A 20,534-nucleotide genomic window follows, 5' to 3' on the forward strand; every position below is an offset into this window, starting at 1 on the left:
TGTGCTTATTACAAAGATAGGTGTTTCAATAGGAATAAAGAGCCTTGATAGCAACATCTTTACCTTTATTGAAGGACTTAGATATCTATCAAGGGGGAGAAAATCCTAAAGTCGTGGGTCATCAAAGAAGGTTGACGCACCTCCCATCTTCTATTATGACAAAGTCCAACAGGTCTAGTCCTAGTGATCTCCTCTACAATGGTGTGTGGATGTTAATTACGTCGTTACAGCTGCCCAATGACCAAAGCATTAGAAGTTATTTCTCATTGTCTCTCTTTTTATATAGATTTAATGGTAAATTAGATGCATAATGGTGTTTGACGCTTTCATACGGGGCGAACATGATCTCACTTTATGTTCCTATGTGATGTTCCCCACACAATGTGCTGCTGTCATCATCGCTACTTTCTTCACTTAGGAAAGAAAGAAACATCCTACTCCCAGTGCAGGTAGCCCCTGTTGCCTGGCCAGGGTGTTTTGAGGTAGTAAGCAAGTCCTTAGAAACCAGTTTCAGTGGAATGTAATGAAAACATACACAGTATGTTTGCAGAGCCAGCTTCTTTGGATACTTCTATCCAGACATTTTTAAAGATCAGATATACTCTCACTTTGATAAGACGCCTTTCTCTTTGATTCTCCTGAGTTCTATTTGGATTATCAATTTTTCTATCATAGCAAGTCATGAAGATGGGAGTGTTACTAATTCTCACTTCTTCACTAATCTACAAATTTGGTAGTTCTAAAAAAACCCCAAAAAACTCAGTGATTTTACTCTATTTCCCCCCAAAAATTTTGTTAGACGTTACTATGGCATTCTGCTCATTGCAAAAAATAAAATATTTTGAAAAACATGCTACTACGATGTATTAAACTCTACTTAATAATGTTAGTGGACACAATACTCCATGATGTAGTCTTATTGTAATATGCAAAATTTGTTAATCTACTATGCATCACCCATTCATTTCTGTGGTTCTGTTATATGCAGTGTCTATGTCTTATCCATATTTGTGTGGTGTTGTCTTTGTATGTATCTAATTTATAATACAAAATAAGTAAATATTTCAAACAAAAAATCTTTTAGAATTTTTCAAAATGGCCAAATGTCACACTAAAATAAACTAAAATACAACTAACTTTTAGAGTTTTTTCAGGCTCTTTGACTATTGAGTATATAAACCAATTTGCGGGTCTTGGTGTTTTTAAGCCTGGACGGACTAACTGGAGGGAGTACAGTACATTGAAATAAATGCTAAGAGTTATATTAGCAGTATTTATGTTTGTTTGGTTTTGTGTAAGATATAAAGAGAGATGTTGGTAGTATTTTGCAGTAATAAGTATTGTCTCTTAGAGGTTTTTTTGGTTCATTTTTAGTCAGATATCTGTCTCTGATACACTCTCAGAAGCTGTGCATCTACTTTGATGCACATGAATAAATCCTGTTTTTCCTATGTGTTGTTAAATGCATGCATTAAGAGATAATAAAGTACTTGAATGTCTAGTTTGACTCATCTTTCAATGGCCAGGGAAAAGAATCTTTAGCTAGATTATTTATTGTTTGACCACAAGGGCTGTACATTTATGTATTTTGTGAGCGCTGTATTGTATTATAGTGATCCTATACATTTTGTTGGTTAATAGGCACTCAGTGATAATCCCACTGTAAAAATTCTTATTCTGATGTGTCCTTCCCATTTGAAGACTTATAACACTAAGGCCTGGTCTACATGGGGGGATGTCGATCTAAGATATGCAACTTCAGCTATGAGAATAGTGTAGCTGAAGTCAGCGTCTCTTAGATTGACTTAGAATCACTTACTTCACATCCTTGCTGCGCAGGATCAATGGCTGCCGCTCTCCTGTCGACTTTGCTTCCTCCTCTCGCTGAGCCAGAGTTCAGCAGTTGACGGGAGAGCGATCGGGGATTGACTTATCGCGTCTACACTACATGCGATAACTCGATCCTTGATAGATAGATCGCTACCCGCCAGCGGGTAGTGTAGACATACCCTGAGCTACTGTCAAGTACACCTGATCATCAGCATTTCCCATATCAGTACTGTAATGATTTTCAGTGCATGCGCACATGGATTTTTGTATTCCACATAATTCTTTCACCGAAGTTAGAGAAAACTAATTTGGACCATGTTGTATGCAGTCTCTACTTCTCACACATTTCCTCCCCTTCTTTCCACTCCTCATGTTGTCTCTTTCCCTCACACTACTTAAATAATAACAAATAACTTAGACAATCCTAGTTGTTTTAATTCAGTAGAGAGTGCCACTGGCAAAAATTTTCTGGGTCAAAAGAGTGGTGTCTTTTGCAACTCCTGGTGCTAATAATTCTCAGGATGTAAAATGTGGTGGAGCAAAGATAACTTTGTTTCTTTGCAATTCTCAACTCTTTTAAAAATACCTATCTTGGAGTCACAAGTTCATTTTAATCTGCATTTTGCTTTTCAGCATATTTTTTAAATAAATGTGTTAGAACAGTTCATCCTGGAAGCAGATTTTATAGTCCTCCTTGCCTCTTTGAAATATGTTTACCAATAGTTTGTTTTTAAAATACCTTTCTCATGGTAATTTTCTTTTCCAGTGAAATGGATGTTGATACATATTAAATATCTTCTCCAACAGCCTGCTGTATATTCAGCGTCTTCTTCATTTTTCTTTTGGTCTTGCCAGTTTAGTTTTAAGTGCAAGGTCCTGCAAGTTTGTTTTTTGTTTGTAGTGTGTGTTGCAGAGTATGTTGCACAGTCCAAGAGCCGTTTGTCTAGGTCATATGCCTCAGAGAGGATTTTATTTCAGGTTCTGTGTCTGCATTTATTACTTCATTTTTGGACAACAGTTTTTGATTTTTTTTGGCAGAGTTTGAATTAGTTTTTGATGGATGCAGCTGTGAGTAGAGAACTGGGAGTGGTGAATGTCTCAGGTGATTTTTTTTTGATTTGGGAATTTTTGACGGATTGTGAACATGTCTTTTATGAATGGGAGAAAAATGGGTTTGATTTTAAAGTTATTTGATTTTAGAATAAATGATGTAAATATGCACTGAGCAGGGGGAAGGAGGTGAGTTGCAATAGTTACTTGGCTACTGTAGCCCTAATGCTGTTGTGGAGCCATTTTACTACTGTTTCATTGGCTGCCTACAGAGAGTTATTCCATCCCTCTGCACCAATCTCCTTTACTTGGTTTAACATAGAGTCCAGGATTCACCTCTTAATAGATTAAGCTAACTTGAAAGATACTCAGTGTTCACAATTTTTCATGCGAATGTGGGAATCGTAGTATCAGGTCTGCAGTCTTTCTAGGACAATATACTATATTTAACAGTGGCCAGTCCCAGATGCTTCAAAGGAAGATTAACCTCCTTCCTAAAAACTAAACAAATAAAAAGCCCCTCAAATGAAATGATCTGAATCTAAGGGATGTTTCTTTCTAACCTTCTACATTCTGTGTTTTTAAAAAATAAATAAATTGTTCATGAGACAACACACCCATGAATTTCAGATTATTTTTATACTACCAATCAGATATATTGAAACTTTTTTCCCATTGGTTCATCACTTTGTGAGTCTGTGTTCCCTTTAAGCTGAAACTTGTGACACAAAGTCTGGCCCTGTTTTGTAAATGAAAATAAATGAATTGAAATGTTTTGCATATAGATAAGATCAAGTAAATGGAGCACTTCTAAGAAATGTGGATGGTCGATGAAATGGAAAGATTTTTATGAAATTCAAAAGACATTATTTTACATATACAAAGGGAAATCTGTCCACTAGCCACATTGAAAGTACGTTAGATTCTGGTGCAAACTTCAAGTCTAGAAATTCACTTTCTGGAGTTAAAAAGATAAGTGTAATTTCACAACTTCCAGCATTTTAAATGCTACACAGTTTAGTCTCATGGTGCTTATTACCCATTGAATGTTTTAACATTACGTATGAATTTTCCATACTTTTGTGGGTATAAGCAAAAGTCTTAATTTATTTTAAAATGAGTTTAAAAAGGTTTTTTTTCTACTTTATATTTCTACTTGAAGTAACATGTGAGATTGAATATCTTCAGTATATACTCATTCATGTATATGTATCTACACTGTGTGTTTATACTTACTGGACAAACACAAGGCGTGAGAGAGAGACATTGCCATAGATTTAAATCGGAGTTAGATCAGGACCTTAGGGACCACCCGTCACTGTATTATCTAAATACTGATATTGAAAAAAATAAAGGGCTTAAAAGGCTTACAGCAGAAGGTGAGCTTTGCTCTCACATTTCTCGAGGTTAGTTGATAAGTATTCATTCGGTATGTTTTATTGCATTATGAGAGAGTTTGAAATAAGATGGAAATTTCTGCTTGCCTTTATAGCACACAGTCTTCATTTAATTTGAGTAATCCTTTTACTAAACATAAATATTTTAAATGCCATATAAATTCATGTATGCATTCTTTTTCAAGAAAGAGAAAAAAATATTTGCATCAACAAATGTACATAGATTTCTAAATACAAATTATTGTATTCAGACATTTTAAAGTTAAAAAAGGAAGTAACAGCCTTCATTGTAAAGAATGTTCATGGTGATATTATTTATTGTTAGAATTGCAACTATTGTGTGTAGCACCATTTTAATCTACTACTCCCATGTACATTAGTAAAATCCAAAAATAATTTACCATTTTAATTTCAATTGCCTCTTTCCTAGATGTGTTGAGTTTACCCTCGAACCATTAGTACCAGATTTATTTTGTTAGGTTGTTACAGTTCTGTGTTTTTATTCTGTTACTACTTAGTGTCATGATTTGAAGAATGGAACATGGGCTGTTGTTTTATGTGGTAATTTTTCTTATAATCTTTTGGCAGTAAACACTTTACTTTATAAATTATTTGCCTTTTCCAGAGGCAGATTTCCCCAGAAGGATTTGGAGGCACTGTTTCCTGGGATGAGTGCCGATTTCACTAGTGAAAACTTCTCTGCTGCATGGTATTTGATAGAGAACCATTCAACAACAAGGTTTGTGGACAGTAACAATGTTTTTAAAACGTCTGACAGTATTCATATTGTTATGAATGTCATAGATATCAATGGTGGTAGTAGTGGAAGAAATGTTGTTTGTACTACAGTAATGTCCAGAGTCCCTAGTCCGATTTGGGCCCCATTGTGATAGGCAATGTACAAACACATAGTACAAAACAGTAGGGCTTTTAATCAGCAGGCATATGAAATGCGGTAGGTAATAGAAAAAGGTAGGACCCTCCTGTGAGATTCATGGGGTGAAGTTTTGGAAATTTTTGCCAGTGACTCCATCATAATGCTTAGGAAGAACAACTACTAGCTTTTGCTTGTGTGCAAACCTTCAGAATTGTGTACACAGAACTTGCTCTCATAACTGCCTAATTCAAAGCCCATTGAAATGAGTGGAAAATTTTTCCTGATTTCAATAGAATTTTGGTCAGGCATGGGATTGTGGTAGTTACATGGATACATAATGTACATACACTTTTGCATAAGCAACTGAACATGTCAAAAATTGCAGAATTGTGTTACAGTAGCTTTAATGGAGGATGGAGCACTGTTTAAAAAATGTGAATTTTAATATTCTTGTAATGATGTTAGCTTGAAACCAGGTATTGAAATTAAGACTTCATTTGGTGTAGTAATTTTCTCTTGCATTTGAGTGGTAGAACGTGTTCAGTTTACCAGGACCCAAGAAGGCTATGACCACTTTAAATGAAAAGCGCACAGTTGTTTAGATGGACATAGAATACTTTTCATTTACTCCTGCATCAAAACTATGACTGAAAGATCTCTAATTGTAAGACAAAAGAGCTGCTCCAATAGAAAGGGAACAGTATGTTCCAATACATGTGTAAGAAGAAGAGTGTATTTGAAATAAAAATAGAGGGAGGAAAAATTACTAAAATGACTTTTCATTAGTTGTCTAAGCTCTCTGAGCCTGATTCTGGCATCTTTACTTACAGTGAATAGTAACTCAGTGGATCCACTCATTGTAAAGATTGCAGACTTGAGCCCTAAAATAGGTCTTTGTGGTTATCATTCAGGAACTGTTAACAGGACCAGGAATCTATCTTTTGGTTTACCAGGATTTAGCTGGAATGTAAGCAACAGAATAAATCCACAATCAACTCTCCAGTAAAACAGTATGTCGATGAATAAAATACTGAAATTGTGTCCATGAGTTGAAAACATAAATAACTACATAGACAACAACATAGCTTGACATAGACTTACTTTCTTAACTGTTTCACATTGTTGTGTTGAATCAGTGCCTCGTGATGCATTCATGTGTGAAGCCTCGTATTAAAATGGCATGTTGTTACATTTTTCTGCCCATATTAACTCAAGGCATGGAATCTGTCTTTGGAAAATAATTTGTAATAACTTTCTACAAAACCGTTCTTGTGAACTACAAGTTATTGTTGTATAGCTTTCTTTATTTGCTTATCCCATTAAGCTGTTTTTTGCATTGGCTCCACTGCTCTGGACTGAAGCCATAATTCGTAGATATTTCTGTTCAAGCCAATGGAATGGGGGCAGAGTGCACCTTTATTTTGTACTGATTTATTTTTAAATAGAAAGCACTTTATTTGCATGTTTGCTGAACCAACTCTTCGTATGTATAAACCAGGAACAAGGGTAGGGCAAAGTGAAGGAAAACTGAAAATTTAAAATGGCAAAGATGCAAATATTCTTTCAGACTAGTTACAGCAAAGTAGACTTGATGTTTCAGAGGTGATTATAGATTAATAGACAAAGTTACAGATTAAGGATAATTCTGAGTCTGCTGGATCTTTAACTATTTTTCCAAGGCTAGAAATTTCAGAAACATGGGACAAAGAAGACATTACCCAGGTGGAGCAGAACATCAGAGCTTCAGATATTAAGTACTAGGAAGTTAGGCAGTGTTTTTGATAGAACAAGTACATAAATGAGAACTAGAAGACTTAAGAGTTAATTAAGAAGAATAGACATAATCAAGGACAGATCCATGCCTTGAGTTAATACTGGAAGAAAAATGTAACAAGATTCCATTGAGTAGGCTTTCATCGACACAGAAACGATGGTGCACAAGGTTGGGATTTGGTACTCCTGATTTGCTACTTCTGTATTGTGTAACCTTGGGCAAGCTAGTTAGGGTAAAATTTTCAAAAAAGCCAAAGTGATGTTTAAGTCCCGCTGAAAGTCATTGGGGTGTAAGTTGCTTTGTCATTTAAGGTTTTTCAAAATTTTAGCCTTGTCCTCTCTGTACCTCAGTTTCTTCAGCTCTAAAGTGGAGAGAATACTCATCCCATTTTGTAAAATGCTTTAAAATTTATTGATGAAAAGCACTGTATAACTACTAGGTGGCATTATTTTGCCCCCCACGTACCTTATTTGTGCTGTTATGTTGTTTTTTTCAGAAGAGCACAGCATATCCTTAATGTCCCTATCCTTTATTTAACCCCAGGTAGCAGGAACTCTGAATGTGTGGAACTTTGATGTTTTGATTAGCTTATGTATGTTTTTTCCTTGAAGGAAATTCAGATTTTTTTCATCCTAAAATTATTTTCCTGACAGAACAACATAACAAGTATAAACAAACTCTTCAGCCTTCATATTAATTTTATCAGATAACAGGGAAACATTAGTTAAAAGAGAGCAGAACTGATTTTATGGAGCCCAGCGCTCTGAAAATGCTGCTAGTAAGAAGTTCTGATTGTATACCCAAATAGGCCATTTCAGACAGTGAGTAATATAATTTCCGACCAGCAAATGGAAATGGGAAATAAAGCAAAACATTGTGACATCATCCCTGTATAAAGGGAAATGCCTTTGCACAGTGCACCCGTGCTTTCCTGTCTCACAGCAGGTGGGGATCACTTTCTGACTGACTGAGCTCAAATTAGTTTTTAGTTTGTTCTTTCAACAAATGTTTTACTAACGCTTTTAAACTGACAGAGTTTTTGGTGCTATTGTGTTAGGTGTATCTGCATTGGTGGCTTTTTTAATTTCCATCCTTCACTGTCTTCTTGAGCAATCATTGTTTAAAAAAAAATTGAAATATCTTTGAAAAATCACACTTTTTTCTAATTATAATTGGTATTTCCATGCTTACTAATGGTGGCTGATTAAGTAACATAACGTCCCTGAATACAAGAAACAAATAGTATATGTGTAGTGGTTAATCATGAATTACAGATATTATTACTTTGAAAATAATCAAAGCTAGTTGAAACTAAATTTCCAATTTAAATATTTGACTAAAGCAAAAATGGATAACAGATCTGGGAGTACTGGGGAGCAGTAATATGGAAATATAGCTACTGTAGGAGTGACACTGGACAGCTAGTTAGTCATGAATTTGCAGCGCAGTATAGTAGCAAAAAAACCCAGTAGGCTGCATGTGCAAAAGCATAAAGGAGTGGAGCAGGAATGTGTTTTTCTCGAAGGCTTTGATGCAAAATTGCATTTAGTTTGGAACCTCATTATCAAGAAGATGTTGGTAAATTTTGAAGGACTTTGGAAATTAAAAACAAAAAGTGAATGGGGTTAAGTTTAAAGAGGTGAATGTACATTGTTTGGCTAAGTGTACACAGAAGAAAAGAGGTAAATGCAGTAGCAATAGGGTGAAATTTAGAAAGGGAAAACTTAGGACCAGTATCAGGCAAGACTTCCTGACTACGAAACATACTCAATGGAAAATCTCTTCCAAGAGAAGTGATGGAAGCCCCTCGTTTGGGAAAACTAGATTGTTCAGAACTCTAGAAATGTAACATGAAGAACAATTCTTCGTTGGCAGGAATATGTATTAGATAACCTAATAAATCTCTCTCTTGTCTAATACTCTATGATATGATAAAATACTGTAAATTACCATGTCCTATGTGCTAAATTTTAATACATTGCTCTTATTGTATCAATCCCTTTTCATTGTACCAATGACAATGTTTCTTCTTTGCTTAATTTCAGTTTTGATCAGCTCAAAATGGCAGTCATGAATCTGAAGAAGCAGGCAAACAAGAAAAATGAGGGGAGTCTAGCATATGTGAAAGGAGGTCTCAGCACTTTTTTTGAAGCACAAGATGCCCTGTCAGGTAAATTGATTAATGATCATCAGCAATATAAAAGAAAAATCAAATATTCATATAGAAAATCTATTTTAATTTACTCATTTCAGAGTAAAAAAGTGTGAAGTAGGAAAATAGATTATGACTAACCTAAAATTCCAAATGATCAAGGTTGCAAGATAGGATTGGCCAGCTAGATGTTCTAATCAGTGAAAGATGGGCACCAAAAAACCTGCTAGGTAACAAAGATATTCCAGGGAGATTGCATAATCCATAGTATGAAATAATCTAATGAAATCCAGAAGAGCAAGAAAACATACTAAACCAGAGCTGACAGACAGAAGATAAATTTCAGACTTTAGGAAAATAGTCTTGGTGCTGTGATCTCATCCTGAATTTAGATTGAAATGGTTACCAGTGTACAGTAAGTTCTGACTTGAGAAATCAGGCCAAGAATTTCAAAAAGAACTCTAGTCTCTCAAATATGGGGTGACCAATTTGATATAGAGGCGTTATTTTTGTTGAGCCCATCCACCCACTGAAAAGTAAGGGCCCTTTAAGGTGTTGCAAGATGAGCATGCAGATCTGAGCACTCCCAAATCACTGTTCATTAGAAAATCTTGGCCTAAGGCTATTTTATTAAGAGACGAGAAATTTTGATGAGACAAAATCTTTTGGTGGCAGGTTTGAGTGATGTAACTAAGTAGAGAAAAGTAGAGTAGAATCATAGAATATCGGGGTTGGAGGGGACGTCAGGAGGTCATCTAGTCCAACCCCCTGGTCAAAGCAGGACCAATCCCCAGACAGATTTTTGCCCCAGATCTCTAAATGGCCCCCCTCAAGGATTGAACACGCAACCCTGGGTTTAGCAGGCCAATGCTCAAACCACTGAGATATCCCTCCTCCCAAATATGGTGACTACTATCATTTTAAAGGATCCTAGTACTGCTGGTCAGGTTCTAGTTACTTTTGCCGTGGTTCTAATGACCACGGTTAAAGCTTTCAATAGCTTTTAGAGGTGAGGAGGGGTCTCGTTCTCTTTAGGAAGTGCATCACAGAAACGTAACACTGTGCTTGGGGAACATTTATAGTCTGTTACTGTGTTTATAGATCTAGTAACTGCCATAGATGTTTAATAGTTGCAGACAAAAGTGGAATAGGAAAGAATATGCGGAAATGTCATTTCTAGAGGGCTTGTTACTTCCAACATCTGTAACAGACATTTTCTTACATGAAAAATGCTGATAGATGATGATTTTTTTTTTCCCTTCAGTAATCCGAAATCACCTGGGCAAATCTGAAATTCTAATTTGTAGATAATCCTAAATCTATGAGTTAATATGAAAATTTGACTTTAAATCCCTATGAATACCCCCAAATTCTTTTTGCTGTAGAGGTAATAGAATATCAACATATACTCCATTACAGTTCATGACACACTTTTCCAACAACAACCAGAAAAAAGTAGCCCTGGTGGATATGTGGTAACTGTGCATGTGACCTCTTGGAAGATTATTTTGGGAATTCTCTTTTCTCTGATTTATGAAGGCTGAGTGATTAGCAGAATAGTCAATGCATTATCATAAAGTGTGTGTCTTTTCAGTAAGACCAAAAAACTCATCTGCAGTTGTTTCTCTTGTCCCTTCCTTGTGAATCTATGCTCTGTAAAACCAGCCTCATAAGAGATTGAGGCCAGAGAGCCAGCCAAACTACAAGTTAATTTTAAAAATATTAACCTAACAAAAGGAAAATTGCAAAGCACCATTTATTTCATTTAAAAAAGTGTCTGCTTGAATACAAAAGTACACCTCTACCCCGTTATAATGCTGTCCTCGGGAGCCAAAAAATCTTACCACGTTGTAGGTGAAACCGCGTTATATTGAATTTGCTTTGATCTGCCGGAGCGCGCAGCCCCCCCCTCCCCGGAGTGCTGCTTTACCCTATTATATCCGAATTCGTGTTATATCAAGTCGCGTTATGTCGGGGTAGAGGTGTGGTTGCTAGCATAATTCCTTTCTGCATTTTTCAGCTAGTTTTCAGCTAGTTTTCCAGTAGCCTCATTCATAGTGTTTTAGCTGAACTAATTCTGTGCTTTCATTTCTGTTCATTTTAGGGGAATATCCCCCCATCTAAAAAAAAAGTCTTAGTGCACCTGCTTTTGTATTATAAGCACTATGAATTGAAAATAGAAGAGTACTGTAGACTTTGGTGTCACTTTGTGCCTATGATCAGTGATATGATTTGAGTCTTCCTCCCAGAGACCCCTAATGAGCATTCAAAAGGAAACAGACGTGTAGTTTGTGCCAGTGTAAACAGTGAATAAAAAAAAAAAAATCTTTGAGAGAAGAATGACCCTGATGCTGATACTGTTGAAAATTAGCATCTTTAAGGCTTTGAATCTCCTCCTTGCATTCAGACCTGTAGCATTAGAATTGGAGGGAGTTTTGCATTTGATTTCTAAAACTAGTTCTTGGGGTGGACACAATTAGAGCTATGGGAATAACTAGTTTTTGATTTACAGGCATTTTTGAACAATCGAAAATAAATTTCACTTTAGGGCAGAAAAAAACATTTCCTTTTGACAAAATAGTTTCATTTTGATTTTGACTGTATGTAAATGTTTGATTTTTTTTAAAAAATGAAATTTTGAAACAAAGTTGTTTAGAAGCAAAAAAACCAGAACATTTTGTTTAAAAAATGTCAAAACTATTTTTTCAAATGTTTTTAGTCCCCACCCCATCCCCAGTCTAAACAATATGGTAAAACTGACACAAGTCTGCAGACTGTTAGTGACACCAAATCTGCATTTTTCATTAAAAGATTTGGCTGAAAAATTCCATCCGGCATTAGTTATAGTCTGTTCCCTTTCCGTAGTGTTCAGTTACCCTCCTTCCCCATGTTTCCCGTCCCCATTGGCTACTCATCCAGTCTGTCACTGTTCTGCTGCTGTTCCTTGACCTAGTCTCTTTATGCAGCCACTCCCAGTTCTTACCCCAGCCACTCCCAGTTCTTCCCCCTGGTTTCTCATCAGATCTGTTTTGCCTCCATCTTTCTGCTTCCTCCAGTCTGGGTCCCAGTTTCATTGTCCAGTCAGTACCAGTCTACCCCCATCCTAATACCCAGTCTTACTCTCCCACCCCGATCAGCTTCCAGTTCCAGTCTCCTCTCTCCTTATCGCACTCCTTGTCCCACTCTACTCCTGGCAGGTTTGTCTCTTGTCTCCCTGCATTCAAACCAGGCAGCTCCCAGTACACCACCTTGGCATCAGTAGAGGAGAGCATTCAGAGTTCAGGAGAGAGAGTCTCCTGGTTTCAGTTCCATTTCCTGACCAGAATCCAAAACAGCCTGCAGCATCGCAGAGTTGCAATTGCAGGGATAATCCTGCTCAGCCCCCTGCTGGCCTGAGCAGGAGCATGCCAAGAATGGAAATTTTAGCTATTAAATTCTATCATGTATTTATGAGCATGTGCAAATTGCAAAATTTTCAGTGACATATAACTTGACCCAATTATGGATGGATTTAACAGGGATGGCAAAAGGCACATCTGTGACAAGCTACCCTTTGACCAAATTTCAAGTTCCTATATCAAAGCATGGGGGCACTTGAGTTTCTCGAAGAGACGGTTACCAGAATTTTTTAACATGGGCAAAACAATTTTTTTTTCTCTAGCCTCATTCTCAGAAATGGCTGAAAATTTTTGCTGAAAGTTTCCAAAAACATTCAGCCTGAGTCAGAGACCTGGCATGGAACATTTCAACCCAATCTATTCATCAGCGTTGTTTATATTCAGTTACAGAGCCCCATTGCACTTAAATGTAGGAGTTTATTATTATTTGTTGATGCTGTAGATTATACAGTATTAATTTGCATAGGGAGTTATACTGGTGGTGATGTCTTCGCATGCAAGTACAGTGGAATTTCCATGTAATATTTTTCCTCCTTTAAATTCTAGACACACCTTTTTATTTTTAAACTGTGTTACACCAGAAACAGCTGATATTTTAAAGCTGAATGTGGCTTCAACATAATCCTTAATAAAGAATATAAGCTTGATTCTGCAAACTACTTCACTAAATAGCTGTTAAACTATACAGCTGTCAAAGTATCACATGAACTAGAGAGAGAAAATACATATTAGATCACATCTAGTCCATCTCTCCTGCCAATACAGTCTAAATGTCCTGTGTTTATTGAATTTCCTCCACTTCCTGACGGGAAATCCATTACATTGTGGAATAGCCTCCCCACAGGAGGCATTCCATGATAGCCTACATTTTCCCTATCAGTTTTATCCTAATACTCTTATATTATCCCCAAACAATTTTCTTCCAGACTTTGTTTACTCCTCTCAATTAGTTGTGAACTATTACTATGTCCACCTTTTTTCTGTTTAACAAAGCAACCTAATTCTCGTTCTTTTTAATCTTTCCTCTTAAATTGGTCTTTCCTAATCAATAGTCATTTTTGCTTCGTTTTCTTGAACTCTCTAATTTGTTGTGAAATCTACAGTATTAAGAAATCACCACATTTCATAGTAAAAATTTATTGAGAAATAGAATGCTATATCACCTGACCCCCGGTGTTTTGTATTTTATTTTAACTGTAAAGTGGAAGAACAAATATGTTTGTACATTTTTAAGCTTATATTTTAAACAATTTTTTTAAGATAAAGGGCCAAATGTTGCCTACAGTTACTCACAGATTTGTGTATGACTGTTCCTGTTAGTAAGGGCTTGAAAGATTGGACCCAGATTTATTAAGTAGACTGTCAAAACTAATGACATTTTTACATCAATTTTAATGTATCTTTACAAAAAATAAGTGAAAAACATAAAAAAGAGTTGGACCAAAAGATGCTCATTGCATGGTGCAATTTGGAAAGTGTTTACTAAGAAAATAAGAGGTCAAGTAGGCTGGACATATTGTTATTTGGTTTAATTTCTTGGAAAATAAGTTTGCCTTATCAGATTCCCATGTCTCTTTGTCCATTAACTTCGCTGACAGTTTGACAGTAACTTTGCTATAGAGGAGATGTTTAACAGGAAGTTTGCTTTGTCAGTGAAAGAAGGCTGTAAACCGAGCTGAGGGGAACTAGGCTCACCTCGACTTGACCCATTTGTCGGGATCAGTTATGTAGCTGGTTTATCTCCCATAATATTTATGGTAACCTAGAAAGTAGAATTCCAAACAGAGCTACTGTTCCTTTCATCGTAGAGAAATACACATTTGCATTTACTAAATTACCTGAATTTTCAAGTGTGTGACAGTCACATTACCAGTTATCTTTCTTCCTGCCTTTTGGATATGTTGAAAAATTCTAAAATAAGTTATAGTTTGAGATTACGACAGTGAGTAGGGCAGCTTTGTACAGCTCATCTAGTGCAATTCTGCTGAAAAACTTATTTAATTAGCTCTCGGAAGAACCCACTAGAGTAGAGGGATCCTTGGGTGGCATAATTTCCCCTTCTCCCATGGCTAAATCAGGGTGTGGCCAAGGGAAAGTGGGTGTGGCCAGAGCATCTCTATGCCCTGGTGAACCCTGTTGTCCATAATGGATCCTTGGTTGCTGAACAAGTTAGAGCAGCATTTAGGCTACTTTAACTTGCACCTAGTGACAGGCCCAGAGCAGAATGATTCCAATCTCAGGTGAGTGCAAAGGCGTGTTTGCAGACCACATCATGCCTTCCTTTGCTCTCCCCAACCTTCATTTGGAATGGACACAGCCACAACCCACCATTTGGCCCAGTGTCAGGAAACTTATGGTGTGGTATTACTGCTGCTTAATCCAGTTTCTCCAAAACAAAAGAAACCACTACATAGTCATTCAGTTCTGACTCAGTCTGGGGTCTTGGGAAACTAACAACTGATGTTTGCCTGGCATTTAAACTTCCTTCCTGTTGGACAGTCTGAAGCTTTCCAAGTACGTTGTGCATATTTTCACAGCACGCTAGTAATGCAACAGATGTGTTTGACATGGCACATTCGTTCTAAAGTCCTGCATTTTCAATAGTTTTTATTCATCAATCCAATTTTGAGATGGAATTACACAATTAAGAGCTTAAAAACATATACTGGCTGGGAAGGTGGAAGGGGAAATTTTCTGCCTATTTGTCCATGGGTACCCAAACTTTCAAATTTGGTTGTCTTACTGTGGTTTCATTCAGAAGTAAATTAAATATTGTTGCTGCTGTTATTGTCTAATGTCAGTAGCATTCTTTGCATTCTGCTTGTTTTGCTTTGGTCTACAGTCCCGGGTTACTCATTATTATTCTCTTGTCTTTTAGTGTGTCAGGCACTAGGTCTTGTATATTAAGTTTTAACCTCACTTTAATATAAATTCACACTGGTTGGGCAGAAACTTATTAGACTGAGAGTCAGAAGTGAGACTGTATAATAATGCATTTTAAATCCAAATACATATCCTAGTACTTCAAATAATATTATGGACAATGTCCATCTGACTTGAAATGTAGATCTGTTCATACAGAATAGCACTAGTGTAGCCCCTTCTGTTGAGTGCTCTTTGGGATTATGTAAATGAATATTTTGTTCTTGGTCCTACACCAAGGTAGTAGAGAATAGCCTGGCAAGAGTGTAAACCATCTTTTATTGTTGTTGTTATTTATTTCTTGTTATGGTAGCACTTAAAGGTCAACCAAGATTGGGACCACATTGGGCTGGGCAGTGTACAAACAGAGTAAGAGGACACTTGGGTCGTTCACTAGTATCTACATCAAGTTCTGGAGTACTTTCTAGTGAGGGGAGATAGGTGGGCTTGATTTTATTAAATCAATTGCAGATTATCCATGCTCTATTACTGCTGTGCTACAGGACAACAAAAATAATATTTCTACCAAGAGCAGTGTATCCTGAAAGGAAGGTGGTCTGATAGTTAAAAGCCTTTAATTAAACATGCACATTCATTGTAATTTGTTGTAGTTTTGATGGTAATCAGGTGTCATTTCAGATAAAACCAACATCTTGTACACTTTCCTCCTCTTCTTTGTGCAATACCTAATAAAATGGCAGGTTGTCAATATATACATTTACATTTCCACAATGGACCGATTCTTTTTGACCGTTAGGTCATCATGGTGAGTCAAAGGTTAAAACCATGTGAGTGGTGGTTGCTACAGCCTAGTGAATCTGGCATACATATATTCAAAAGCAGTTTCAAGATGATAGGTCTGATTGACTGACTGATTTACTTAATGTAGCTTTGCCTTTAAAACCCCAGAAATGTTTATTCTGTCAAATGTACCATCCTAGAATTAAGCTTCCTGACATATGGGACAGACTTGTTTTTCATTGCTGCAAGTCCAGCATAGCACTTTCTAGCTTTTGCAAAGTATCAAACAAGAGATTTCTCCTTTAAAAATAAGAAAGATTTCAGTTGGAATGGTGGTTGAGTCCATGCTGAAATACATGTGCCCAAAACTGTGCATGTCTTGAGTGCCTTAAGAATAACCCATATTTGATCTGCGTCAGTCTCTGACTTAATGTCTTCTAAACTGGTGACAGCCTTCAGAGCTCTGGCCTGATGATCAACCCTGAACACTTGGTCGATTCTTCCAAAATACCTGGTAATTACCTTAAACTCACCAGAGACAGTTTGAAGTTACTGTCATGTTTTATGACTTAAAGTTTATTTTGAATCCCATTTTCAAATTTTATTTTTCAATTGTGTAAGCTATAGATAATCTTTTATTAGACTAGAATATAAGGCTGAAGGTTGTGGTTGGTGCTGTGCACAAAAAGAAACCCATCTTATCTAACTGTAACCTACATGTCATTATTATCAACCATACATAGTCTCCACCACATAGTTTAAATTCACGTTATTTCAATTTTGATTCAAACTCTTCTTGTCCTTATCTCCACAACTTGTAAAGCTGCTTTTATGCCTTATGTGATATCATGAGACGTCCAAGATCACTGGGTCACTAAAGAGAGTATAACTTTTCCTATCTTGTAAAACCCGACATAACCAGAATTGCTCAGCTGTGGATTTTTCGGTGGCTCATTCAGCAGCGTAATAAACCTAGTTTTTAATAACATTTCTGAAACACTTTCCTAAGAGACTTTGTGGCTGCTTATATAAAGTTTCTTCCTACATGGATGCATTGTTACCAAGTTTTGAAATTGTATTGTAAGTCTCACAGTAGTTTGTTGTTTTTTCTTAAAACCCCAGCCCCTGGAATCAGGTGACTATTTGAGACTCTACTTTCATTAATAAATATTTTTTTCTTGCCTTTGTGGTTGTGGGGAAAAGCATGAAAAAGTTCAAAAAACAAAAGATATTTAAACACAATCCAACATTTATTATTTCAAAATCTCGTGCTTTTTGAGGCCCAACTTATTTTTCAATAGTTAGTTTGGCGATGTTAATACAATATGATTCAAGATTAAGGCCATGTTTTTCCTTCAAGTTTCAAAATATTTCAAATATTTCACTATTTCTGAAAATGAAATAATATTTAGTGACACTGTGACAGTACACCACGTTGCTAATTTTATTGATCTTTTAGCATTTTATGGAGCAATCTAGTAATAGCTTCTTGAGGACAAAGTGACACACTTCTGTACATTTCAAATGATCAATAGAACAGTCATGTATATATCTGGGCTCCATTCTGAAGACTTTACACCTCTCATATGGGGCATGCCCTTATCAAAAGCTTTTCAGGTTTTCTCCAAATTACACAAATCATTTCATCTTTCTGACATGAAATCCATGGACATTTGAGTTTCCATTTATTCTGGAAAGTGTGTTTACATTTTAGTTTTTCCTATTCCTTAGTGTAGTTTGATGCCAGAGGCTTAATGGATACTATGGCCAGGGCCTTCAGAACTACGTTCTGCTGAATCAGTCTGTCTTGCTTAGTTGTTTGTTTTTTGGTTTGATGTGTTCCAGACACTTAAAAAAAAAATTAACTAAGTTTCTATGCAAAAGCTCTCAGTTTTGGTCTACTTCTGCTCCCGTTGGAGACCAATGGTAAAACTTCTGTTGACTTCAGTGGGAGCAGAGTGAGAGCAATGCTACGCTGCTTTTGAAAATTTCACCCATCGTTTTTGAACAAATTGCTATTAAAAATAGTGTTCACATTAATGATTGACTTGCAAATTTAGATTGCCTGGTTCTGCAAAGCTGTAACAAAGTTTTAAACCATCTCTTTCCTAATATTAAATTGTTTTTAACACAAACAGCAACTAATCAAATTGTAGTTTAGATTACTAGAAAGCCTATTGCAGTGTAGTTGCCAGATTAAACTATCACTTGTTTTTCTGGCAAAGATAACTCCCTCTGAACTCTTCAGCTGTGGCTGAACTGCGTAGATTCAGTCTCTCCTTGCCCCAGTAACTGCAGACTTTTTATCAGAGCACTAACAGTGTTTCAGCTGATACTCAGATATGGTAAGCCGTGGTCCTAACCAAGCATATGGTTTGTGTGGCTGAGTCTAGAGACATACAATTTCCAGATGTTTTGAAGGCATAGAAAAAAGACATATGAGGAGGGCGGTTGAAAAACAGAAATTTTGGAAAAAATTGAAATATCTGCAGTAGTTACTTGCTTATCAAAATGAAACTTTACTTCTTTAAGTGTGAGAAGTGTATTATGTATCATTTAATTAGCACATAGAGATTACTGCTAGTTACATTTATGAAGTAAATAAGTAGAAATTCTTTGCATTTGAATAATGACAAATATACATAGTAATAGAGATGGAGCTGCACACTGAGATATTTGTGTATTTTTTACCTCTTGACAAGGCGGGGGGGGAGAAGGGAGGAATTAAAATATTGAAAATAGAAAGCATGAACATTGTTGACTTGTATACAAAAAGGAAAATTATCCGTAGGACTCAGAAATAGTATGTAAATTGAGATCTGATGTTATAAAGCAGCTATAAAAGAAACTCATGTTTCTAGAGAAAAAGTGCTAAAAATGAACATATTTATATTAGGGTTGTCAAGTGATTAAAAAATTTAATTGTGATTAATCGCACTGTTAATAATAGGATACCATTTATTTAAATATTTTTGGATGTTTTTTATGTTTTCAAATATATTGATTTCATTTACAACACAATACAAAGTGTACAGTGCTCACTTTATTTTTATTACAAATATTTGCACTGTAAAAAAACAAAAGAAATAGTATTTTTCAATTCACCTCATAGAAGTACTGTAGTGCAATCGCTTTATCATGAAAGTTGAACTTACAAATGTAGAATTATGTACAAAAATACCCTGCATTCAAAAATAAACTTTAGAGCTTACAAGTCCACTCAGTCCTACTTCTTGTTCAGCCAATCGCTCAGATAAACAAGTTTTTTACATTTGCAGAAGATAATGCTGCCTGCTTATTGTTTACAGTGTCACCTGAAAGAATTGAGAAAGCATTTGCAAGGAACTGGTAAGGGTCTCAAGGTGCTCACAAGGAGTAATTATAACAGGACTAGATTGCTGAAGATCAGACATCTAGCAATCAAACCACCATGCCAGAGTAAATGCATATCGTCTGATATAGTTCTGCTTGGAAACGTTCAGACATGTGACTACTAACATGATTCACTTCTATCTGACCAGAAGATTGATTTCTTTTGAGATGGTCGGCTTATAGTACTATTCCACTCAGTCTTGTACTTTTTTAAGATTTTGACGAGATGCTCATACCTCGCCGATTAGATTTTGGCAGCATCATTCTTGCAATATAGTCGAGTGCTGTACTACTTAAAAAATTTACAATTTGTATCTATTTTTGATTGCTGTAAAATCTGTCAGTGCTGTCGTAAATAGATAGTAAGGGTTAACTGGTTTTTCACCTTTTAAGGTTAACAATAGAACCAAACATGACAGATGGACAATCAGGAAACCGATTTTCAAAGCTCAGGACGAATGTTGGTTGTCGATGTCTTTGTCTGAGGTTCAGCTATTGAGAGAATCTTTCTATTCAAGCGTGTAATATTCATTTCAACATTTGAGTACAAAGTATAGAAAAATAACAATAAGTTTATTAATTGTTTTATTTTGTTTTATATGTGTAGTTGCTGAATGTTTAATGAATCTTTTGAATATGCTGTTATTCATATTTTTCTTAAGCAATAGCTTGATTGTATCATTGATGAGGAGATCATGTTCATGTGTTTTTCTTTCTTTTTAATAATAAGAGTTCTTAAAGACCTGTTGAGTATTTCTGGTAGGCTAAGGAACGAGGAGGAAATCTCTTTTTATTACGGAGGTGAATCTAGCATGCCTCAGGGAAGCGGGAGAAATGCCTCGTTGTTGCATTCAGTAGATTATTTAAGTACAGATCGGCCAGGATAACAAGGTGTACAACTGGAGAGAAAGAGAGAGACAAGGGAGAGGTGTTTTCCTTTGTGTGATACTCGATGAGTCATGGTCATTGGGTCCACGAGGTTTTGGGGATGACCTAGAAGTGATCCAAGACACTAGGAATT

At 36.1% G+C, this 20,534-nt stretch overlaps 1 protein-coding gene across 1 annotated transcript in view; it reads left to right on the forward strand.

Annotated features, from left to right (window-relative positions):
- Positions 1-20,534, forward strand: part of EXOC2 (exocyst complex component 2) — a 195,337-nt gene that overhangs the window by 35,929 nt on the left and 138,874 nt on the right. The window contains exons 5-6 of the mRNA XM_032798411.2: positions 4,903-5,016; positions 8,974-9,098. Coding sequence (XP_032654302.1) covers positions 4,903-5,016; positions 8,974-9,098 — 239 coding nt within the window. The remainder of the gene's footprint in view (positions 1-4,902; positions 5,017-8,973; positions 9,099-20,534) is intronic.

This window comes from Chelonoidis abingdonii, chromosome 2 (assembly GCF_003597395.2).
Source record: "Chelonoidis abingdonii isolate Lonesome George chromosome 2, CheloAbing_2.0, whole genome shotgun sequence".
NCBI lineage: Eukaryota > Metazoa > Chordata > Testudines > Testudinidae > Chelonoidis > Chelonoidis abingdonii.